The following is a 23,158-nucleotide window of genomic DNA, read 5'->3' as shown; positions in this document are numbered from 1 at the left end:
GATGCGGCCCCACTTCAAACGCCCGCGCGCAGCCGGGCCCTCGTGCCGCGCAGGTGAGGCGGCTGCCGGCAGCTGTGGCTTGAGAACAGCAGAACAAAGCGCCCGGGCACAATGCGGCACCTCCCCGCGCGGCACAAAGGAAAAAACAGCCCCGGCGCCGGCTGCCCGTGAGCGCGCCGGGGCTCGGAGCGCCGCGCCGGCTTCTCCTCCGGGGTTTTGCTCCGGTTTGGATGCTCGGGAGCGGCTCTGCTCCTGGCTTTGCGGCATCTTGCCCTGCTCGGCCGGGGCAGTGCAGGGATTTGGGGGGCTTCGCTCGCCCACGGGGGCGTTCGCCGTGCGGAGCCCCGCGCGTGGGGCGAGGCAGGATGCTCGAGGCCGCCCCAGCACGGCCGCCCCTGCGCAGGGAGCAGAACCGGGCCCGAGTGCCGGAAAACGCCGCCCGAGCGCTGGGTGCTGACGTGGTGCGGAGGTGGCTGCCACCGCACCCGCAGGACGGCTCCGCGCGGCCTCCTCTCCGGGAGGCTTCCTCTCCGGGCGGCCTCCTGTCTGTGTGGCCTCCTCTCCGGGTGGCCTCCTCTCCAAGCAGCCTCCTGTCCGTGTGGCCTCCTGTCCAAGCAACCTCCTCTCTGTGTGGCCTCCTCTCTGGGTGGCCTCTTGTCTATGTGGCCTCCTCTCCAAGCAGCCTCCTCTCCAGGTGGCCTCCTGTCCAAGCGGCCTCCTGTCCAAGCAGCCTCCTTTCTGTGTGGCCTCCTCTCTGGGTGGCCTCTTGTCTATGTGGCCTCCTCTCCAAGCGGCCTCCTCTCCCGGGTGGCCCCTTGTCCGTGTGGCCTCCTCTCCAAGCGGCCTCCTGTCCAAGCAGCCTCCTTTCTGTGTGGCCTCCTCTCCGGGTGGCCTCCTCCCTGGGTGGCCTCCTCTCCAAGCAGCCTCCTCTCCAGGTGGCCTCCTGTCCAAGCGGCCTCCTGTCCAAGCAGCCTCCTCTCTGGGTGGCCTCTTCTCTGGGTGGCCTCCTCTCCAAGCAGTCTCCTCTCTATGTGGCCTCCTCTCCAGGGCGGCCCCTTGTCCGTGCGACCTCCTCTCCAAGCGGCCTCCTGTCCAAGCAGCCTCCTCCCCAGAGTGGCCTCCTTTCTGCGCGGCCTCCTCCCTGGGTGGCCTCCTCTCCAAGCAGCCTTCTCTCAGCGTGGCCTCCTCTCCAGGGCGGCCTCCTCTCCATGTGGCCTCCTCTCCAGGGTGGCCTCCTGTCCAGGCGACCTCCTGTCCAGGCGCGGCCTCCTCCCTGGGTGGCCTCCTCTCCAGGGCGGCCTCCTGGGCACCAGCGCTTTGTGCAGCCGTGTCCCCGCTCAGCGTCGCAGCTGTGGGGATGCGCGGGGCCTCATGTGGGCTCTCACTGGGGACGGCTCCTTGCGGGGCTGCTGTCCCCCCAACCCGGTGTCACGCTGCAGCCGGGCGCTCGGTGCAGGGGCCTCCGCGCCCGCTCCGCGTTTGCCGGCAGCTTCCCGGATGGTTTGCGGAGCCCCTCGCGGCTCCACGGGGCACAGCTGGGAAAAGAGGGAGAGAAGGAGGGAAGGAGGCAGGGAGGGAGGCTGTGGCGGCCCCGGCTCCTGCTCAGCCCCGGTCGCGGTCTGAAAGCCCCAAGGGTGACACAGGAGGGAGCCGCTTTTAACACACAGCCCCCGCGAGATGCTCGCTGCGATGCCGTGCACAGAATTATTAATTCCTAGTGCCTATAAAGTAGCAATAAAAGGACTTTGTGCCGCGGGGAGCGGGCACCGGGAGCGGGGCCGGCGCCGCCACGGCTCCCGCTCGGGCCTCTCGCCCCGCTGCAGCCGCCATGGGCTGCTGCTGCAGCTCCGACTACGACGACGACGACTGGATCGAGAACATCGACATCTGCGAGCGCTGCAACTACCCCATCGACCCGGCGGGCAAGCGGCAGGTGAGGGGGGCGCCGGGGGCCGCCGGTGCCGCCGCCGGGGGGTCCCCGCCGCTCACGGGGCCCCTCGTTCCGGGGCAGATGCTGATCCGCGACGGCTCCGAGGTGCGGGACCCGCTCGTGTCCTACGAGGCCGCGTCGCCGCCCTGCTCCCCGCTGCAAGGTAGGGCCCGGCCGGGGCGCGGGGCGGCCGCGGGACCCCCGTCCCGTCCTGCCGTCCCCATCCTGCCCCTCTGCTCTGTCCCCTCCGTGCAGAGAAGCTGGTGGTGGCTCTGTACAACTACGAGCCCAACCACGACGGGGACCTGGGGCTGCAGAAGGGCGAGACGCTCCGCATCCTCGAAGAGTAAGCCCTGGCGTTGTCCCCGCATCCCTTTCATTGTCCCCGTGTCCCTTTCATCGCCCCCGTGTCCCTTTCATCGTCCCCACGTCCCTGGCATCACCCCCATGTCCCTTGCATCCTCCCCGCGTCCCCGGGCTGCTCGCAGCGCCCCGGGACGGTCACGTCTCGCCGTGTCCTTGCAGGACGGGCGAGTGGTGGAAGGCGCAGTCGCTCACCACCGGCCAGGAGGGCCTGATCCCCTTCAACTTCGTGGCCGTGGTGAACAGCCTGGAGCCGGAGCCGTGAGTTGGGGCTCGCGTGGGGGCTCCGGGAGCGCCCGGGTGGCACCCGAGGCCACGTCCCCTCCTGCCCTTGTCCCAGGTGGTTCTTCAAGAACATCAGCCGCAAGGACGCGGAGCGGCAGCTCCTGGCCTCGGGCAACACGCACGGCTCCTTCCTCATCCGCGAGAGCGAGACCTCCAAAGGTACCGGAGCCTCCGTCGTCCCCGGGGACATCGCGACGGGCACCACGAGGGACCGTCCCCACCCCGGCCAACGCTGCCCTGTCCCCCAGGCTCCTACTCGCTGTCGGTGCGGGACTTCGACCAGAACCAGGGCGAGACGGTGAAGCACTACAAGATCCGCAACATGGACAACGGCGGCTACTACATCTCGCCCCGCATCACCTTCGGCAGCCTGCACGAGCTGGTGGAGCACTACGCACGTACGGCGCCGCGCGGAGCCCGGCGCGGGGATGCGGCGGAATGCGGGCAATAGGATGGGCTGTGGTGCTGTGCAGTGGGGTGGGATATAATGGGATGGGATGGGATGTAATGGGGTGCAGTGGGGTGCAATGGGATATAATGGGATGCAGTGGGTTGCACTGGGATGGGATGCAACAAAATGGGTTGCAGTGGGGTGGGATGCAGTGGGGTGGGATGGGATGGGATGTAATGGGATGCAGTAAGGTGCAATGGGATATATGGGATGCAGTGGATTGCAACGGGATGGGATGCAACAAGGTGGGATGCAGTGGGGTGGGATATAATGGGATGGGATGGGATGTAATGGGATGCAGTGGGGTGCAGTGGGATATATGGGATGCAGTGGGTTGCAACGGGTTGGGATGCAACAAGGTGGGATGCAGTGAGGTGGGATATAATGGGATGGGAATGGGAGGTAATAGGATGCAGTGGGATACAATGGGATATATGGAATGCATTGGGTTGCAATGTGATATAATGGGATGTAGTGGGTTGCAATGGGATGGGATGCAACAAGGTGGGATGCAGTGGGGTGGGATGTAATGGGATGGGGATGGGATGTAATGGGTTGTCATGGGATGCAGTGGGATGCAATGGGATATATGGGATGCAATGGGTTGCAATGGGATAGGATGCAATAACATGGGTTGCAGTGGGATGGGAAGCAATAACATGGGATGCAGTGGGATGGGATATAATGGGATGGGGTGCAATGGAACGCAGTGGGTTGCAATGGGATGCAGTGGGATGGGATATAAGGGGATGGGATGCAATGGGATGCAGTGGGTTGCAATGGGATGCAGTGGGATGGGATATAATGGAACGGGATGCAATGGGATGCAGTAGGTTGCAATGGGATGCAGCAGGTTGCAATGGGATGCAGTGGGATGGGATATAATGGGATGGGACACAATGGGATGCAGCGGGACACAATGGGATGCAGCGGGACGCAATGGGACACAGCGGGACGCAATGCAATGGGGCGAGCAGCAGCAGGACACCCGTTCGCCCCCAGCCGTCCCCGTCCCCCGTGCAGCCCCGCTCGCGCCGGGGGGTCCCTCGCGCTGCCAGCTGGTCCCCTGCCCGCAGGCAGCTCCGACGGGCTGTGCACGCGCCTGGGGCAGCCGTGCCGCACGCAGCGGCCGCAGAAGCCCTGGTGGCAGGACGAGTGGGAGGTGCCGCGCGAGTCGCTCAAGCTGGTGGAGAAGCTGGGAGCGGGGCAGTTCGGAGAGGTCTGGATGGGTGAGTCCGGGGGAAGCCGGGCGCTTCCCACGCCGGAGAGCGGAGCCGCCAGCTCTCCGGGTGCCCCACAGAATTTGGTACCGGCCCCCGTGCATCGCGTGTGGCCCCTGTGCAGGAAGCAGCTCCGGCTGCATCTCCTGGAGCAGCCGGGCGCTCGGAGCACGATGCGATTCCGCAGCCCGGGCGCGTTAAGGAACTGCTGCTTCCTCCCCTCCTGCAGCCCAAGAGCTTCCCGCGAAACCCGCGGGCTCTGAACGCCGCGCGGGGCCGTGCGGCTTTGCAAGGGCCCCGTGGATGGGATGCAACCAGATGGGTTGCGGTGGGATGCGGCGGGATACAATGGGATGCAGTGGGACGGGATGGCCGTCCTCGCCACGCGCTGCCCCTCCGCAGGCTTCTACAACGGCCACACCAAGGTGGCCGTCAAGAGCCTCAAGCAGGGCAGCATGTCCCCCGGCGCCTTCCTGGCCGAGGCCAACCTCATGAAGAACCTGCAGCACCCGCGGCTCGTGCGCCTCTACGCCGTGGTCACCAAGGAGCCCATCTACATCATCACCGAGTACATGGAGAAAGGTGCTCGCTCCCTGCGGGAACGGCGCGGCGGCTCCGGCGTCAGCCCCGGCACAGGGAAGGACCTTGGGGACACGGAGGACTCCTGTCCCGTCCGCTCCCTGCCTTTCCGGGCGCTGCTTCCCAGCAGCGAGGGCCAGGACGGGCTGCCCTGCGGCCCGGGGCTTCCTCTGGGAGCTGGCAGCGCTCCCGGAGGAAACGCGCCGGATCTGCCGCGATAACGGCCCGCGAGCCGGAGGCTCCAGCCTGGGCTTATCCGGCCCATCGCTGCTCCGGGAGCAGCTCCTGTGCCCAGGGCATTCCCGGGCTCCGCTTTGGCTGCTGCGGTTGGGGATGCTGCTGCTGGGTGCAGGGACAACGCGGTGGCCGCGACCTCCCCGTGCGCGCGGAGGCCCCTCCGAGCTGATCCCGGCGGCTTCCTCGCAGGCAGCCTCGTGGATTTCCTCAAGACCCCGGAGGGAGTCAAGCTGGGCATCACCAAGCTGCTGGACATGGCCGCGCAGGTGGGGGACGCGGCCGGGGCGCGGGGCCGGCGCGGCGCCCGCGGCGCTCACCCGCCGCTCGCCGGCCCCGCAGATCGCCGAGGGGATGGCCTTCATCGAGGCCAGGAACTACATCCACCGCGACCTGCGCGCCGCCAACATCCTGGTGTCGGAGACGCTGGGCTGCAAGATCGCCGACTTCGGGCTGGCCCGGCTCATCGAGGACAACGAGTACACGGCGCGGGAAGGTGCGCGCTCCTGGCCCACGCCACCCCATCCCATCCCATCCACCCCATCCCATCCTATCCTGTCCCATCCATCCCACCCCATCCCATCCATCTTGTCCCATCCCATCCCATCCACCTCATCCCATGTATCTCATCCCATCCTACTCCATCCCACCCATCTTGTCCCATCCCAACCCATCCACCTCACCCCACGTATCTCATCCCATCCAGCCCCACCCCATCCCATCCTATCCCGTCCCATCCATCCCACCCCACCCCATCCTATCCTGTCCCATCCCAGCCATCTTGTCCCATCCCATCCCATCCACCTCATCCCATGTATCTCATCCCATCCTACTCCATCCCATCCATCTTGTCCCATCCCATCCCATCCACCTCATCCCATGTATCTCATCCCATCCCGCCCCACCCCATCCCATCCTATCCCTTCCTGTCCCATCCACCTCATCCTGTCCCATCCCATCCATCTCATCCCATCCATCCTATCCCATCCTGTCCCATCCCTTTCATCCTGTCCTGTCCTACCCATTTCATCCCATCCATCTCATCCTGTTCCATGCCATCCCATTCCATCCTATCCCGTTCTGTTCCATCCCATCCACCTCATCCCATCCACCTCATCCTGTCCTGTCCCACCCCATCCCATCCATCTCGTCCCATCCCAACCCGTCCCATCCCTGCGGGCTCCATCAGTGGGAGCCGCCTGCCCACCCAGCCCCACTTTCAGTGGGATCACAGCCCTATCCCATGGGATTAACTGATGTCAATCTCAGCACATTCCCCGGTGCTGAAGGCCTCTCCGGGTCCATCTCCGCGCCACCGGGTTGTCCCTGCTCCGTCCTAACGTATCTCCCTCTTCTCTGCACCGCAGGGGCAAAATTCCCCATCAAGTGGACGGCGCCGGAGGCCATCAACTACGGCACGTTCACCATCAAGTCGGACGTGTGGTCCTTCGGCATCCTGCTCACGGAGATCGTCACGTACGGCCGGATCCCGTATCCAGGTCAGGCTTTCCCGGCAGCTGCGGCGGCGCCGGGGCGGGCGCCGTGTACATGCGCTCCGGCACGCACGCAGCGCTCCCGCCGGCAGCATCCCAACGCGCATCCCGACGCGCATCCCGGCTCCGGCAGCACCACATATCCATGATTGGAGCGGGGTGGGGGGGATTCTTTGGGAATGAAGCTTTCCCAAAAGGGGAATCCAAGGGGGTTTGGGGTGACCCCCGCGCTGCCGCCGCAGGGATGACGAACCCGGAGGTGATCCAGAACCTGGAGCGCGGCTACCGCATGCCGCCGCCGGAGCAGTGCCCGCCGGAGCTCTACGAACTGATGGCGCAGTGCTGGAAGGAGCGGCCCGAGGAGCGGCCCACCTTCGAGTACATGAAGAGCGTCCTCGAGGACTTCTTCACGGCCACCGAGGGCCAGTACCAGCCGCAGCCCTGACCCCCCGCGCCGCCGCCGCCGCGTTCCCGCCGGGATTGCTCCGGGGACTCTCCCAGGGCTTCCCCACTCCCGGTCCTTCTGCTCACGCACATGGTGGTGGCCCAAAGCCCACGGAGGAGCCACCTCCGAGCAGCCCCCGGGCTCCGAGCGCTTGGAGCGGACGCTTTTCCCGTGGGGCACGAGCGGAGGCGCCGGGATGCGGCCGCTGCCTCCCCGCTGCTCTTTCCCCGTCTCGTCCCACGCTCTTGTTTGGGGGGAAATAAAGGCGTTTGGAGCACAGGGAGGATGGCGGGGGACCTGCTTGTGCCGCCCCCGGCCCCGGGGTGGCGGCGGGGGGGACGCGGGGCACCATCCTGGCCATCCACGGCCACCTTTGGCCACCTCATGTCAACTGTGGACCACCCCCCACCCACCACCCCAGAACCCTCATGACAACCCTGGTCCCCACCATGTCCACCCTGGACCCCTCGTGCGATCTCCGGACCCCTCCTCTGCCCCAGAACCCCCTTATTTGCCCCAGACCCCCCCTTCTCTGCCCCAGAACCCCTATGTCTGCCCCAGAACCCTATGTCTGCCCCAGACCCCCCATAACTGCCCCAGAACCTCAATGTCTGCCCCAAACCCCCCTATCTACCCCAGAACCCCCTTGTCTGCCCCAGACCCCCCATATCTACCCCAGAACCCCCTTGTCTGTCCCAGACACCCCATATCTGCCCCAGACCCCTCCATGTCTGCCCCAGACGCCTCCATGTCTGCCCCAAACCCCCCTATCTGCCCCATCCCGGCCCTGCTGCCCCCCCCGCCCCGGGGATGGTGCAGTCCCACCTGCCCCCCCTCCCCCCGCAAATGGTTGCTCCCCTCCCACCTGGGCCCCCCCTCATTACCCCGCCAACCATCCCCCCCGCTCTCCAGCGATGGTGCAGTCCGCCCCTTTCCCCCCCCGCTCCGCCGGTAATGGTACGGCCCAAGCACCCTGCAGCTCGACCTAGCCTGCTGGCTCCCTCGCGCCCGCGCCACTTCCCATTGGCCCGCTGGAGAAAAGGGGGCGGAGAGCCCCGCTTCGATAGGCCGGCCGCGCCGCGGAGGCGGGGCTTGGGTGTGGTGGGGGGGGCGGCGGCGGGGCGCCTGGCCCCGGGGCGGGTTGGGTTGCGGCGCGGTAGGGTCCGTCGCTGTCGGGAGGCAGCAAAATGGCGCTGACGCAGGGCAGCAAGCGGAAAGTCTGTTATTACTACGACGGTGAGGGCCGCGCGGGACCCGCACGGGCACGGCGAGGGGGGCAGCCCCACGGGCCTCGGCGGCGGGGAGGCCCGGCGGGGGGGCGCCCTGGAGGGGGGTGATGGGGGGAATGGGGGGGGGGGGCTGCTCTGCAGGGGGGTAATGGGGGCCCTGGGGGGGTTCTGGGGGTCTTGGGGTAGGTGGGGGGGACGTTGGGGGCATTGGGGGGCATGAGGGGCTGCTCTGCAGGGGGGTAATGGGGGCCCTGGGGAGGTTTTGGGGGTCTTGGGGTGGGTGGGGGGGACGTTGGGGGCATTGGGGGGCATGAGGGGCTGCTCTGCAGGGGGGTAATGGGGGCCCTGGGGGGCTGGAGGGGGCTCTGGGTGGGTATTTTGGGTTTCAGAGGACGTGGCGAGGTGGGGGGGGACATTGGGGGATGGATAAAGAGGGGCTGGGGGATGTGGGGGGCTGGGGGCTGCCCTAAGGGTGGATAAAGAGGGATATGGGGGGCTGGGGGCTGCATTGGGAGGTGGATAAAGAGGGAATGGGGGGCGTGGGGGCTGAGGCTGCTCCGTGGGTGGGTACTAGGGGTCCTGGGGGTGGCTAATGGGTGCAGTGGGTGTCGGGGGGCTGTGTGGAGGCTGGGGGACATAAAGGGGGGACGCTGGGGACACGGGGGAGGTTGGGGGGCTGTATTGGGAGAGGTAATAGGTACATGGGGAGGCACAGATGGGTGGTGGGGGACATTGAGGGGCCTGTAAGGGAGGGGGACAGCACTGGCGGGGGGACACGGGGTTAAGGATAGGGGCAGGATGTATGGGGGGCTGCAGTGGGGGGGAAAGGGGACACTGGAAGGCAGGAGACGGGTTTAGGAAGACAGGAAGGATGCGGGGACGTGGGAAAGGTGTAAGGGAGCGCGGGGGGCTGCAAAGGATCAGGGTCTATTGGAGGGATGTGGGGGAACACTGTAGGGCAGAAGGGAAGGATGAGGGGCAAACAAAGAGAGGGAGCAGCGCTGGGGGAAAACAGGAGAAGGCCGATGGGATAAGAGGGGAAAACTAGGGCATTGGAGGTGGGAGGGAGGTAGGGAAGACCCCAGAGGGGCCGAGAGGGGAGAAGGGGCTGGAGAGGCTCTGGGAGCAGTGCCAGGGTGCGGGGGAAGGCTGGGGTGCTCGAGGAGATCTGGGGACACGGAGGGTTAAGGGGCGACGAAGCCTCCGTGAGCCCCGGGAGGAGGAAGAGACAGTCCCGAGACCCGGTGTGGATCCGTCGAACGAGGGATGGAAATCAGGACGGTGGTAGCCAGGTTGTTGGCGGGGAGTCCCCGTGTCTGCGAGTGTTGTTAATTCCGACGCTGAACGTGGCTGTTGCACTGTGTGTTTTTTGCTCCGTTTTTCCGCTGTGGGGCTAGAGAAACGCCGCTTTCTGGCTGCGTAACCACCCGTTGGAGTGGGCGAGTAACCGGCTATTAGAGCTGGCCAGCTCTCAAACAAGGCCACTTGTCACTTGGCTTCCCTGCTGTCCCCTTCGGAGCGATCCCTGTCCCTGTGCACATTCCCAACTGCCCCCTCTTTAGCGGGGGGCTCCTGTGCACGTTTGCATCTGCCCCTCTTTGCAGGGGGAGCCCGTGTTTTACTGGGGACGAGCTCATTTTTGCTGTAGCCCGTGATGACTCTGTGCAAAGTATTGGGCAATTCCCCTTCTTCCTCCCGGGCTTTCGCCTCTGAAGTCCAATAAGAACTTTTCCTCGGTGTTTTCTTCTTGGGTAAGGGGATTTGTTTGGCGTTGGTTAAGGCAGTAACGTGGGCTCTTTTAAACTGCCTCAGTGCATCGAGTGTGTAGTGAGGACAGGGTTTTTTTTGTCGTTTTTTTTCAAAATCTGAGTGATAGGTTTGTAACCCGCTGCGACGGCCGTGCCAGGGCTCTGACTTCGCCAGAGTCTGCAGCAGAGTGTGGTGAGGAACCTGGACGGGGACTCAGTGAAACAGCCTCCTTCCCATGGACCATCCCTTGCATTCCCAGAGCCGCAGGCAGCTGATCCCTGCGGTGCCCAGGACATTGGAATACAAGGGAGGCTGGTGCCTTTCACCCTAAAATGCCTATTTTAAGCTCAAAGAACAGCCGTGGGCAGTACCAGGCTGCTGTGTGCAGTGGCCAAGACACAAGAAAATTGTGTGCCCGAACTGTCCTTAGAATTTCATGTTTCCCCAAAGAAAGCTCGTCAGTTTGTGAGCAAGCTAAAGTCTGTAGAGACCCAAGATGCTGTTTTAAACACAAAAGAAGTAGCTTTAAAAAGCCAAGTTGAGATGATGCCCTTGTAGTCTTCATTACATGGTAGCGGTGTGAAGTTGCCATTACCCGCTCCTGACTTCACTAATTTGCTGTGGGGTAAAGTTTTAGAAAGTTTTAGTGCCTTTTTTTTTTTCTCCCTCTGTTTTTAGGAGGGGCTGGCAAACATGCAATGTGCATTTATTGTCAGGGAAGGCATAACCTGTGCTTCTAAGGGGCCGCCTTGTGATGGCCTTTTTATGCACAGGTAAAGGGTGGGATGATCTAGTGCAGTAATTCCTAAAAGGAATTACTAAAAGGAATTAGTAATTCCTTAGTAATTCCTAAGAGGAATTACTCTCTGGGCACTCAGGAGGCTGTTCTGGGTATGGGCTGGGACTGTCCCGTAAATTTAAGGTGGCAGAAAAGTGCCCTGTGGTGGAGAAAGAAACTGCCATAAAGATCAGAGATTATTACCTGAATGCAGAGGAGAGAATAGATGGGAGATGGAAGCTGTGAGAAAAAAATAAAGCAGTCTGATATTTTAAGGATCCTTTGTGGAAATTTTGGTGATTGCTAAGTTAGGATCTGAACTTACGGAGCAGTAACTTCTCTTTTAGTGACTCCCCCCGAGGGGATTTGCTTAACCCTACAGACAGGAAGAGGTATCTGCTAAACTCACACGTTTGGCTGGAGGCCGCTCTGCTGCGCGCGGGGCGTTTGCTGCATTGCTTTGAGCAGAACGAGCCCAAACAGGGTCTGAGAGTCGGGGTTTGCCTAGGGCACGTCACTAACAGCCTGCAGGAAAAAAGGCAGATGATAATTTCTCAAAACTTCCCATACTTTTTTATTTGTATTCTCCAGTTAGGCTTTTGAGCATCTTTGGCTCCCCAAAGCCTGGTTTAACCTGGTTTTAGGGTAGACATCGCTGCCTCAATCAAAACCACGAGCGTAGGCGAAGAGCCGCAGCGCTCCGTGCGTTTGGCTCGAGCAGCAGAACCACTTGGCGGGGGGATTTGCACCATTTCTTCTGCAAATAGGGCCATATCCACGAGAGGAAGAGTCCCAGCTGCGCGCCGGGAGGAAGTAGCAGTTTCTCCTTAATGTTAAGAATGATGATGAAATATTAATGCTCCCAGCTGAGTCACCAGCCAGACCGGCTTGGGTCTCTTGCTTCCGAAACGGCTGGAGAGTTGTAAAGCTACACCAACTTCTTAGGCTGGTTTCCCAAGAAAATGAGGCTGCTGTGATGCTGCCTCCGTGCGTTTCCTGCTGGGGCAGCTCTTAAACAAATCGGATGCAGCAGAAATCTAAAAGTTAAATTTCTGTAAGTTTCCTGAAAATAAGTACCCGGGGAGAGGAGGGTGCAAGAGTTATTGACTGCTACCCTGGCAGACTGCAGGACAAACTCAGCTTTTGCTAAGTGTAAAATAACCCATGTGGGGAAATTACCCATGGGACATGTTTGTAGAAATCCCCATTTCATTAACATTGCTCCAAACCAGCTTCTCGGGGTGCATTGGGGTGGGTGCACAGCTGAACCTTCTCAAGCAGTGATAAAGGGCAAAAATAATTGGAGCTATAAAATTACAGCTGTTTTGAGTTTGTTTAGTGTGAGGATTAGCTCCTTTGCATCCCGTTGCTGCTGAGGAAATAGCAGGAAACTGATATACCTGGTGTGGGGGTGAGTCACCGTCTAGCCCGCGTGGAGCGTGCCTGGATCTTGGCACGTCGGGCTCCTGCGTTTCCCCAGGAAAACCTGCCTGCTCCATAAATACGAGATGTCACAAACAGATCAGAACCATCTCACGAGCGTACTGGAAAATTGTTGTTTATTGAGAGAGGATAGGCCAATGCTTGAGGAATCCGTATTTTTCCCTGTTGTAACTGAATGCTTTTTGCTCCCAGGTGATGTTGGAAACTACTATTATGGCCAGGGACATCCAATGAAACCCCACAGGATCCGCATGACCCACAACCTCCTGCTGAACTACGGCCTCTACAGGAAGATGGAGATATATGTAAGTATAAGGCCGGTCATAAAATAAATAAATAAAATAAAATAAAATAATAAAAAAAAAAGGCAGGAAAGGCCTTCGCTGCCTGTTAGGTTTCAGTTCGAGTGCTTCAGACTGTCACGTCCTCTCTCGCTGAGCCCAAGAAGAGAGATGGGGGAAATAATTGAGTTGACATATTTGTGCCTTTTCTCCGCTTTCTTGTAACGAGATGTTCTTTGCTTCAGATAAGTGATGGAAACTGGAAAATAGCTTGCCTCCCTGTAAATTAAATATTTTCTCTATCTAGATAGGTGAAAAGTTCCAGTCTCCAATAAATCTTGCCTTTGAAAATTATTCTCTTCTTTAATGCTGCCCTTCTGAGTTTTCTGCTATTCCTGACAGTAATTCTGAGACTGAGGATAGGAATTAGGGAGAGAGCAGAAAGATGTTTCAAAACAAACCTTGCTTTCTTTTTGTCCTTGCAGCGTCCTCACAAGGCAAATGCAGAAGAAATGACCAAGTACCACAGTGATGACTACATAAAGTTTCTGAGATCTATTCGCCCAGATAACATGTCTGAGTACAGCAAGCAGATGCAAAGATGTAAGCTCTATGTAACCTCCAACCTCTAGGAATCTATTTGCAACTTTATTATTATAGACACTTTTTTATAGCCTCCTTGCCAGTTTGGCAATTACTGCAGGGCAGACTAGGTTTCTAGTAGTATAAACAAATGTTGAGGGGAGGCTCAAAGTTCATTTAAAGAGTATTTTGATCATGCAGACATATTTTTGAGCAGAAAATGGTTGTTAGCCCATGGGTTCATTTATGTGAAGTGAGTGTAACTTCCAAATAGGAAGAATTATGGGTCTCAGGTCTGAAGCAAATGCACTTGAAAATGTGGTATAAACCAAAAGGGGCAGGATAATTAGGCACAAGCACATAGGAGGAGTGGTAATCTGGTTCATGAGTAATATGTGTCAAAAGACTTCCTACAGAAAATAATATGCCTTAATGTACCAAAGTACATATTTACACAAGCGAACTGTTTACCCCTGAAGCTGATGGCTCATGAACACCCACTCTGCTCTCTCTGATAGTCAATATTTTCTGCACTGTACTTTTGCAGAAATGTTTTTTACCAGAAGGAGGCAAATTATGAAGACTAATCATAAACATGCAGGAGATGGATCTTTTCTCAACAGGACCTGCAAAATAGCAGCCTCTGCCAGGCTAGGGAGCTAGAGCAGCAGTGCAGGAGCCAAGGCCACCACTCCCAAGCACCAGTCTCTGTAGCCTGCTTGGTGCACCGGCCTTGTACGTGAGGAAAGAGCAGTGCTGGCATTTCCCTAAGGATATTTCCACGTCCCGTGTTGGACTCTGGACACTCTCCTAGGAAGTTCCTCACCTGCCCGGGTGAAGGAAGGAGTATCTGTGCCTCATAGCTCGAACCAGAGCTGAATGATGGGCACCCATTGCTGATAACCTCCCAAATACTGTCGGTGCTGCCCATACATTTGTGAGGGGCAGTGAAAGGGTCTTCAGTTTTGTTCTACTAATGCCTTACTCTCTGTCTGAGGCCTTGGGAAGACTCCTCTAACCAGAAGGGCAAAAACTTTATTTGTTGTAAAGGGAAACATGTAGAAATCGACAACTTAAATTCACTCAGCACAGAAAGCTTCCAAACACCTCTTTGAATTCAGTATTTCAAGCCTGCCACTTGTCATGCCCTGCTTAAATGCTTGGAAAGGCAGGACAAATTATTTCTTGCTGGATCTCCTGATGGGTGCTGTCCATTTGGGAGGTCCGAGACCTGAATTGAAACCATTTAAATTCCCTTATCGCAGCATACAGTCCCCATGGAGTCTGTGCACTGAGGACCTTCCCATGCTGCAAGGATCTGTGCTATTTGTTCCTTTCTCATTCAGCATGGCAGAAAATATTCTACGGATGTTACAAAAAAACAGATTTTTTTAGTTTATAAAAGCAAATCTTAGATTCAGTGCAAGTCCATCGTTACTGTTTTTATTTTTAATCATGAAACTATTTACAGTGAAGTTTATCCAGGTCAGTAGGGTAGTACTGCTGAGAATTCAAAAGCTGCCTGTCCAATATGAAGTGAAAGGAATATTCCAAGTGCAGAAGAACAGATGTGGATGCAGATTCCTTCCCAAGCACACACAGTACCCACCGTGTCCCCGCTTTGCTCCAGCCGTGCTGGCACTGCTTGCTTTCCCAGCTCCGTGTTGGCCGTGTGGCAGGAGCAAAGACCTTTCCATGGGGAGGTTTCCATGGGTGACGTGGAGCTCGGCTCTGTATTCCCTGGAATGGCAGCATTCCCCCCAGTGGATGTGGTGTCCCTGGATTGAAACACGGAGCCTCGGGCTACGCGGCACTGCTCCCGTGAGCTGGAAGCTTCCATGGCCCTGCTGGTTCTGTTGGTGATAACAGGGGACCCTGGTGTCCCATTTACACCTCCCGTGGCCCTGGGGACCAGGTGTGTGCAACTGGAGCAGAACCAAGTCCTGCAAACGCATGACTCAAGGAACGGCACCCACATTCCCACTGCGGATGAGGATCAGTCGGACGCGGCGTTTATTGGTAGCACCTCTTCTTCCTGGCTTTCCACCGCCGTGGACTGCTCACTGGCCCCCGGGTGGCCCGTCCCAGTGGATAGCAGACCCCCGGGTGGCATTCCCAGTGGATAGCAGCCCCCTGGGTGGCATTCCCAGTGGATAGCAGCCCCCCGGGTGGCATTCCCAGTGGATAGCAGCCCCCCAGGTGGCATTCCCAGTGGATCGTGGCCCATTCCCAGTGGATCGTGGCCCTCCGGGTGACACGTCCCGGTAGGTGGCGTCCCTCCCTCGCCAGCGCTCCGAGCCGGCCCTCAACGTGCCCTGCAAAGCACAGGGAGCTCGGGAGCATCTTCCCTAAAACAGCAGCAGGAAAAACCATTTTGCTCCTTTGGAAATCCAAGGTTGATTGCATTAACTTGTTCCAAACATTCTATGCATACATTCTATACATATTCTATACATACATAAATTCTATACATATTTTAAATAACTTATCCACTCGACTTTTAAATCAGGTTGGTCATACAGGCTGTGCTGTAAATGTGTGCTTTTCTCTCACTAACTCTCTTGTATTCTTTTCAAGTCAATGTTGGGGAAGACTGCCCTGTGTTTGATGGCTTGTTTGAATTTTGTCAGCTCTCTGCTGGAGGCTCAGTTGGTAAGCTTGCAAATCGTACGTGCTTTTCTTAAGCAGCTGGATGGGATATATTTATGTCTAGGAGTAAAATCTGTTGGTGGTAGTGGGGGACTCACTGAAGCCCCGTGAACCTATTTCAAATTCTCTTAAAAACTATTTCCGTATTTCTTAAAAAGTAGATCCATATTTCTTCTCATGTGAGAAAGGTTAACAAACATAGGGGAATCTGTCAATATTCAAAGCCATCTCCACTAGTCAAAGTTACTTCAGTGAATATGTGAGGAAACCTCTGGGTGATAAAACAGCATCGCAAGTGGTTATTTTAAAACAAGAACAGCAACAAGGGTTTAATAAAAAGCCACGTAAGCTTTACAGAAAAGGTATCTTCCTTCTTTGTGAAAAGCCATGTTCCAAGTTAGTGTAACATGGAAAGGAAAACTACTTTTTCTGTTGTTTAACAAAAAGCCACTTGTCTGGACATGAGGCAAAACAGGATTTGGAAGGTTTCAGTAAGCTCTCTGAAAGCTGGAACGTCTGAAATGCTCTCACTGTTTTCAGATACTTTGTTGCAGGAAGACAAAATATTGCAGAACTGTGTTGCTGTACACAGGCGTTAAAATGTTGTGGCTGCTACTCCCACAATGACATCGAGATCTTTATTTCCTGTAACACTTCAGCAGTTAAACAAGTACCGACTCCAGCAGTTTGTGAAATAGTTACGGTCTCTGGTCCCAAGGCTGTGGATTCCACAGAAAATATCATTTGTTTTGGTCCTGGGAGACTTGCAAATTGCAGAAACATTGTGAAGGAGCTGGGGGAAGAGGAGAGCTTCCTTTGCCTAAATGCCTATTGGGGAAGGACCCAAAAATATGTTAGATAAGACTTTTTGTTACAGTGTTGTTTTGTTTTGTTTTATTTTATTTTCCTGGGGTGATGAGAAATGTAGACTCCCCTCATCTGTGACCAAGCTAGAGAGCTATGGGCCTGTTTTTGCAGGTTATTTGCTCGGAGGCACAAGTGGGAAGTGTCCAAAGGTTTGTACAGGCAAAACAGAGGCTGAATCTCTTTTCCCTTGCTTTCCAGTTAGTCAAGACATCCAGTGTTTAAAACTTTGCATTTTTGCTTTGCAAAATCCCCAGTGCACGCACACATAAGCAGTGATGTGATCGTAAAGGACTTTTGTTTTGCCCCTCAGTGTCTGTCGTGAGTCCTTTGCCCTCATGCTAACATTTTATAATTCTTCTTCCAGCCAGTGCTGTGAAGCTGAACAAGCAGCAGACAGATATTGCTGTGAATTGGGCAGGAGGCCTGCACCATGCTAAGAAGTCGGAGGCTTCTGGCTTCTGTTACGTCAACGACATTGTCTTGGCTATCTTGGAGCTCCTCAAGTACGTGCAGTACCACGTGCCCCTTTCATTTCTTCATTCTGCTGCATTTCCTCAGAGTTTTTAGCATTATTTTTCAGTCTGCTCCTTTTGTTGCCTTTGTAGCTGTGTGTTTTCTGGGGAGGGTTTAATTGGATGTCTTTTAGAATGCAGTCTGTAACGTGGTGCAGTAGGCAAGAGGTTTGGAGCATTGTCTGATTGCTCTTAGACCGCTCTTCCTCCCCACAAAAGTGGGGGACTGTGAGATGTGTCCCTTTGTTACCACTCTGACAGCTTTTTGCCCAAGGCAAACGTCATTGGGAGGCTTGAGCGTAAAACACAGGGCTTAGTGGTTGCCTGCGAGTGAACCCAGTCGAATCTGCCTTCAAAGAGCAGCAAAAGCCACTTTGGTTTCCTCGCTGGTTCTGACTGCATCTTGACTCCCTTCTGCTCGTAGGTATCATCAGAGAGTGCTGTATATTGACATTGATATTCACCATGGAGATGGTGTGGAGGAAGCCTTTTACACCACAGACCGTGTCATGACCGTGTCCTTTCACAAGTACGGCGAATACTTCCCAGGAACAGGGGACCTGAGGGTGAGAATGACAACTTAACAGAAAATTCCCTTCACGTTTGGATTCTCTCGTCTCTTTGCTGCCATTCTAATTTACCAAAAACAAATTTTCCCTTTTCCTACTTTAAATGTACGCTCTCAAAATAGCATCCTTTTACTGAGGAGGAAATGTATATGTTAGGCAGCTGGCTGGACTCCTGGAGTGGTGCTGTGATCACGTATAGCCTGTTCAGTAATAAAATCAAGAATTGAGTAGCTGTTATTTGGCAGCCTTCTGGTGGGATTATGCTCAGAAAAGTGACTCTGAAGATAACGTCTCGGTCATCTATAGCTACTTGCAAACAGTGCTTGGTCAATCAGGGAGTGCTTTTGTGTGTGTTGGTTTGTCTTGTTGGCATTTCCTCCTGTGAGTCATTTCTGGGCTTTAATTAATCATGGGGTTTCACCTGTGGCACTCTTTCAAGTTAGATACAGGTGTGGTTCACTAACTTCTGCTGTTGCCAGGACGCTGTTCTCAGAGGTGAAAGGTCCATTACTCAATTTATACCCTTTTTAATGTAATATGGAATTACATTCCTCTGATCTAATTGGCTTGCCTTTCACTAGTGAGTGATCACCCGGTGAGGAAATGATTATGGTGTAAGCTGAATGCCAAAGTGCTTGTTTCATTCCCTTTCCTAAATGCAATCCCACAGTACTCTCCAATTTTTAATGCCTACGTAGGGAGCAGAATAGTAAGGGCCAAGAGTACCTGCTTATGCCACGTTGCTGTGGTTTTACCATGGCTCTCTTGGAGTCAAAGGACTCTCTTCCTTTTATACCAAGATGGTATTTGTCCAGTTTAGAGCCTAGGCTTGCATTTGGCTAACACTGACAGAATTTCAGACTTCCCTTCCTAAGTTGGCACCTGATTTGCGTGTGGCACTTGCTTCTTGGGTGACCTTGTGGTCTCTCCTGTCTTTAACAGGATATTGGTGCAGGCAAAGGCAAGTATTACGCTGTCAACTATCCCCTCCGGGATGGCATCGACGACGAGTCGTATGAGGCAATATTCAAGCCCGTAAGTGTCTTTGCTGGGTCATTCTTTAAGGGGTGATACTTGGTTGTCGTGGTGGCTCGGGGAGATTGTCCTCTCTCATGAGGTTTTCCAGGACAATTGCAGTCTGTCATCTGAAGATTTCTATTTGTAAGAGCCCCAGTGTTACCAGTATATGGGAGCTAACAGCTGTGAGAACACTAGGGATGTCTTCATGTCACTTGCTGCCATGGACATTGCTGTGCTGTTGTGACACTGTCCTGTGCAGACTGTCTAACAACGACTTTCTTGTTTAGGTGATATCTAAAGTGATGGAGACGTTCCAGCCTAGTGCAGTTGTCTTGCAGTGCGGATCAGATTCTCTGTCAGGAGACAGGCTGGGGTGTTTTAATCTGACCATCAAAGGTAAGGGGACGGTGTTGCCACCAAAGTGGCCAGGTCTGTGGCCTCGAGATGCTGCAGCTGCAGAGTGTCCATGTTAAACTAGCATAACTAATATAGTCAGATTGCACTGAAAGTTCTTCTCTTATGCTGTGAGTTTATGATCTTTTTTTACCTCTGCCTTTGCCATAGGTCATGCCAAGTGTGTGGAGTTTGTAAAAAGTTTTAATTTGCCTATGCTGATGCTGGGAGGAGGTGGTTATACCATCCGCAACGTGGCCAGGTGCTGGACCTACGAGACTGCTGTGGCTTTGGACACTGAAATTCCAAACGGTAATTCTCCCTGGAGTCTTTGGAGCAGGAGTGAGAAAATGACTATCTAGAAAAAGAGCTCAGGAAAATGGTGTTGCCGTGGAAGGTGTAACAGCCCCGAGATATCTCACCAGCTCTTGATTATTACTGTGGGAGAGTTTTTAGAAAACCTAACTTGGAGGTTTTTGTAGTAGCTGTTCTTGTTTACATTTTAGTCCTGTAGCTATCACCACCAGGAAAAAAAGTATCCAGCAGTCTTGCTGTCTTACTGCAATGAGATGGCCTTCTACTGGAAACTTCTGTGCGGGCTAATAGTGTTTGACTGCCAAGTGAGCTTTGACCTCACTGTTGCCAAGTTACTTGCTTTGATCTGAGTTTTGCTCATGAGAACTTCAGCTCCTGCCTCCAGGCTAATGCACTTGTGTCTTTGTGCTGCCCTGAAGTGCAGGGTGTAGGTGGTATTTCACTGCTGGTCCTTGCTCTGTTTTGACTTTTCTGCAGAACTTCCGTATAATGACTATTTTGAGTACTTTGGGCCGGACTTTAAACTCCACATCAGTCCCTCAAACATGACCAACCAGAATACCAATGAGTATCTTGAAAAGATCAAGTAAGTACAAGGTTGGCACCTTCTGCCAGGGGTCCACAGCTGCAGATGGTCTTTGCTGATGGAGATGTTCCTTTCTTGGATCTAGGCAACGTCTCTTTGAGAATTTGCGCATGCTGCCTCATGCCCCTGGCGTCCAGATGCAGCCAATTCCTGAGGATGCTGTTCAGGAAGACAGTGGAGACGAAGAGGAAGAAGATCCTGAGAAACGCATTTCAAGTATGTGCTTGCCTGGGGCATGGTTGCATTCCCTTGCTGGGAAACACGTTGTTCAGAGCCTGCGGGTGCCAAATCTGAATGGGATTAAGGATTAGGAAACTGGAGAGTCCAGGAGACTGGCAGGCTTGATCCCAGAAGTTGCTTTCCACAGTAAAAATGATGGTTTATACCCAGATTGGCTGATGGCCTTTACACCTGGCACTCAGACTTTCTCAGTGTGAGGTTGGTTAACCTGCCTGTGCTGTCAAGCCTAAACACTGCCCTGTGCCTAATCCAAGCTGCATGTGTGATTTTTGGGCATAAGCTATGAAGAACCATCGGGTGGAAAGATGAAATGCTGTTGTTGTAGTGCTGAAACAGTCACTTGTGCCCTTCGTTCTCAGTCCGCAATTCCGATAAGAGAATATCCTGTGACGAAGAGTTCTCCGACTCTGAAGACGAAGGGGAAGGAGGCCGCAAAAATGTTGCCAACTTTAAGAAAGCTAAACGTGTGAAAACAGAAGAGGAAAAGGAGGAAGAGGAGAAGAAAGGAGGTAAGCCTGAGAGCTAGGCCTGGAAGTGTTCCCATCTTATGGGACATTCTGGCATGCACATATCCTTGGTTTGCTCTTTCTCTCTTGTGGCTTGGGATGTTTATCCTTTCTGAAGGACTGAGGGGAACTCTTACTTTCCGATTCTTAATTTGGACTTAACAAAGGCAGTTCTGGAGTATCATCCTCTCTCCGTTTTCATGTCCTTTGTCCCTTCAGGCTGTTTTCTTTCTTTTTCAGATGAGAAAGAAGAGGAAAAAGCAAAAGAGGAGAAAGCAGAACCCAAAGGGTGAGCCTGAATCCTGGCACGGCAATTAATAGCAGTATATCCTTGTGCATCTGCCTGTGCCCGTGTTGAGATGTTGCATAACTTGAGGGATTGGAGACAAGAGGTGGTAGTTTGGCTTTGTCATGGGTTTGTGCTGTAGAACAGGCAACTGATAAAGCCCTGCAAGAGCCCTCAGTGAAAAGGGCTTCGTGCTGGGCACTCATTCAATAACATTTTGCATGTCAATGATGTGCAAGTTTCAGGCCACGGTAAGTGTTTTTAGGATAGACCATCCAAGCAGCATTCCCTGTGTTGTGGCTCTAGCCTGTTGTTAAAGCTCGGGTGTTTGTCTAAAGCAACCTGTCCTCTCCTTGCTTTCACAGGGTGAAGGAAGAGACTAAATCTGCCTGAGATGGCTGCAGCTGGACAGTACCTGTCAGTGCGTAGTTGTCTTAGGTTAGCTTCTCTGGTTGCCTCCCATTCCACAGGATTTATATTTTATATATGTTTCTGTATATATTTCTATATAAATATATAAATGACTTGAGAACTGTAAATTATTCCTTGCTGCACTCCGCTGGGAGCAGATAGGGAGGATTCTGTGGAGTAGACAGACCTGCACTGCCCAGAATTGGTGACTGGGAAGTTTCACTCTTGCCTTCCACTGCCTCCTTGGTGTGTCTTTAAAAAATCACTTCCTTTCTTTACTTTCTCCTCTGAAATAACCACCCTTGAAAAAGAATAATTTAAGTAGAAGTAGTGTCTGCATTTCAGGTTAGGTGGAAAGATGGCCATGAATTTTTTTGTTTGTTTGTTTGGTGGGAGATAGGAATTCCCAAATGAAGCCTGTGAGCGACTGACTATTCCTTTGGTCTTCAGTCCGATTCCACCATGGCAAGTAACTGCAAGCTGGTGCCACTTCTCAGGGTCAAATAGTGCAGTTCTTGAATAGAGTTGGCTACCTCCCTGCAGCAAACTTGTGGAAAGAGATGAAGCAGCTTAAAAGCAGATGTGAAAAGTGCTTTGATGAATCAGCCCAAGAGCCCTCCGGGTGCAGATCTGGAAAACACAAAATCAAAATCACCCTAATGTGACTTTCCTGATTTTCCACGATCTTGCAGATCCAGTTAGTGTGGCAGCATTATGCATCTCAACAGAGGGATGAATTTTTTATACATTTTTTCCCCTATATCAGTGCCCCTCTTTGCAGGGGGGGAAGTGAGTTACTGCCCGTTTGGCCTCCAGCTTTGCTTTCCCTGCTTGTTCTGCCCTTGGCTCCGCGTGCTGTGATGTGCTTTCGCAGTCCTCTTCTGTGTCCTAGGCTGAAACCACTGCAGAAATTCCCAAGTCAGCTGAAGAGCAGCCCGAGCAGAGCCCAGCTGAAACTTCTTGTTGACGCGTGTCACTAAATGAAAAACTCTCAAGTGAAGTACAAATGTTTTCAAAATGAACCTTTTCTCTCTCTTGTTGTCAAGGCCAGTAAACATGGAGAACCTTCTTATCTGCAGCCCGAGCTGTTATCTTTACAAGGGAACAGCAGATGGGGCTCTGTGCATTTTTATAACTACTCCTTTTCCTACTCCCACACATTATCTCACCCCCAAAGGTCTTTTGTGACCAGAACTGGCCTTTTTCTTGCATCTTGCTTTGTACCACTGATTGCTAGGGGAGCTTTCTGTGAAGTGCTTTGCTGAACTCCAGCTTTGCAGCAGTTTTGCAGGCAGTTTTGACTCGCTGCTCTCCTTTCTCAGGGGGATTCCTCTGTCCACAAGAGGATCTGTACCTCCCACGGAGCGCTGCTGATGGTTCCAACTCTAAAAATGCTGCTAACTTAACACAGGTTATTTTTTAAATGTTTTATTTTTTTAAATACTTTCTTCCCCTTTGCCACCGTGAGTTTTTTAGTCTCTTTGAAGCCGAGTGACACGTCACTCCCTCTCCTCAGTGTTTGTATGTGAAGCGAGAGAGATCAGTGTATCTTTGTGTCTGGGGGGGAAATATATTGTGGTTTTTTAAAGATGCTTTTATTTTGAATTTCGAGAATCTTTGTAATAAAACTGGTACATTTCTATGGTTGGTGTGAGTTTGTGCTGATTTCTGCTGAGGGGAAGCATCAGGTTAGAGTGGGAATTCTGTTTGCTTTCAGCCACTGTTTGTTCCTTTTGTAGACT

The 23,158-nt window shown here is 54.4% G+C and overlaps 2 protein-coding genes across 4 annotated transcripts; both read left to right on the top strand.

The window, feature by feature from the left end:
- Positions 1-1,805: 1,805 nt before the first annotated feature.
- On the top strand, positions 1,806-7,000 carry LCK (LCK proto-oncogene, Src family tyrosine kinase). Of its 2 annotated transcripts, none has more exons than XM_088531083.1 (12): positions 1,806-1,933; positions 2,012-2,093; positions 2,186-2,276; positions 2,456-2,554; positions 2,634-2,737; positions 2,827-2,976; positions 4,106-4,258; positions 4,652-4,831; positions 5,255-5,331; positions 5,405-5,558; positions 6,430-6,561; positions 6,798-7,000. In XM_088531083.1, exons 1-12 carry the CDS (start codon positions 1,829-1,831, stop codon positions 6,998-7,000), a joined length of 1,530 nt encoding a protein of 509 aa, XP_088387209.1. In that variant the 5' UTR covers positions 1,806-1,828. The 2 variants fall into 2 exon arrangements, with proteins under 2 accessions (XP_088387209.1, XP_088387208.1); XM_088531082.1 differs by having other exon boundaries at positions 2,183-2,276.
- Positions 7,001-8,114: 1,114 nt separating this feature from the next.
- HDAC1 (histone deacetylase 1) lies at positions 8,115-23,058 on the top strand. 2 transcript variants are annotated; one of them, XM_088531081.1, is made up of 15 exons: positions 8,115-8,236; positions 12,392-12,504; positions 12,966-13,083; positions 15,640-15,714; positions 16,943-17,081; positions 17,515-17,656; positions 18,602-18,694; positions 18,967-19,075; positions 19,244-19,384; positions 19,865-19,973; positions 20,059-20,189; positions 20,573-20,722; positions 20,960-21,008; positions 21,371-21,443; positions 22,739-23,058. In XM_088531081.1, exons 1-14 carry the CDS (start codon positions 8,188-8,190, stop codon positions 21,396-21,398), a joined length of 1,446 nt encoding a protein of 481 aa, XP_088387207.1. In that variant the 5' UTR covers positions 8,115-8,187; the 3' UTR covers positions 21,399-21,443; positions 22,739-23,058. The 2 variants fall into 2 exon arrangements, with proteins under 2 accessions (XP_088387207.1, XP_088387206.1); XM_088531080.1 differs by having other exon boundaries at positions 21,371-23,058.
- Positions 23,059-23,158: the final 100 nt, after the last annotated feature.

The sequence above is a fragment of the Tinamus guttatus genome, unplaced genomic scaffold (assembly GCF_059628265.1).
Source record: "Tinamus guttatus ecotype Peru unplaced genomic scaffold, ASM5962826v1 Tinamus_guttatus_pri_ptg000397l, whole genome shotgun sequence".
Lineage (NCBI taxonomy): Eukaryota > Metazoa > Chordata > Aves > Tinamiformes > Tinamidae > Tinamus > Tinamus guttatus.
The sequence above is the reverse complement of the archived record's forward strand: the minus strand, read 5'-3'. Positions and strand labels throughout refer to the sequence as shown.

Excerpts from the sequence above, each read along its gene's own strand:
- HDAC1 (XM_088531081.1), top strand. The coding sequence starts at position 8,188 with ATGGCGCTGACGCAGGGCAGCAAGCGGAAAGTCTGTTATTACTACGAC. Across the intron at positions 13,084-15,639 it reads CAGCAAGCAGATGCAAAGAT|TCAATGTTGGGGAAGACTGC; the intron begins GTAAGCTCTATG and ends ATTCTTTTCAAG. Across the intron at positions 15,715-16,942 it reads CTCTGCTGGAGGCTCAGTTG|CCAGTGCTGTGAAGCTGAAC; the intron begins GTAAGCTTGCAA and ends TTCTTCTTCCAG.
- LCK (XM_088531082.1), top strand. The coding sequence starts at position 1,829 with ATGGGCTGCTGCTGCAGCTCCGACTACGACGACGACGACTGGATCGAG. Across the intron at positions 1,934-2,011 it reads ACCCGGCGGGCAAGCGGCAG|ATGCTGATCCGCGACGGCTC; the intron begins GTGAGGGGGGCG and ends GTTCCGGGGCAG. Across the intron at positions 2,977-4,105 it reads GCTGGTGGAGCACTACGCAC|GCAGCTCCGACGGGCTGTGC; the intron begins GTACGGCGCCGC and ends CCCTGCCCGCAG.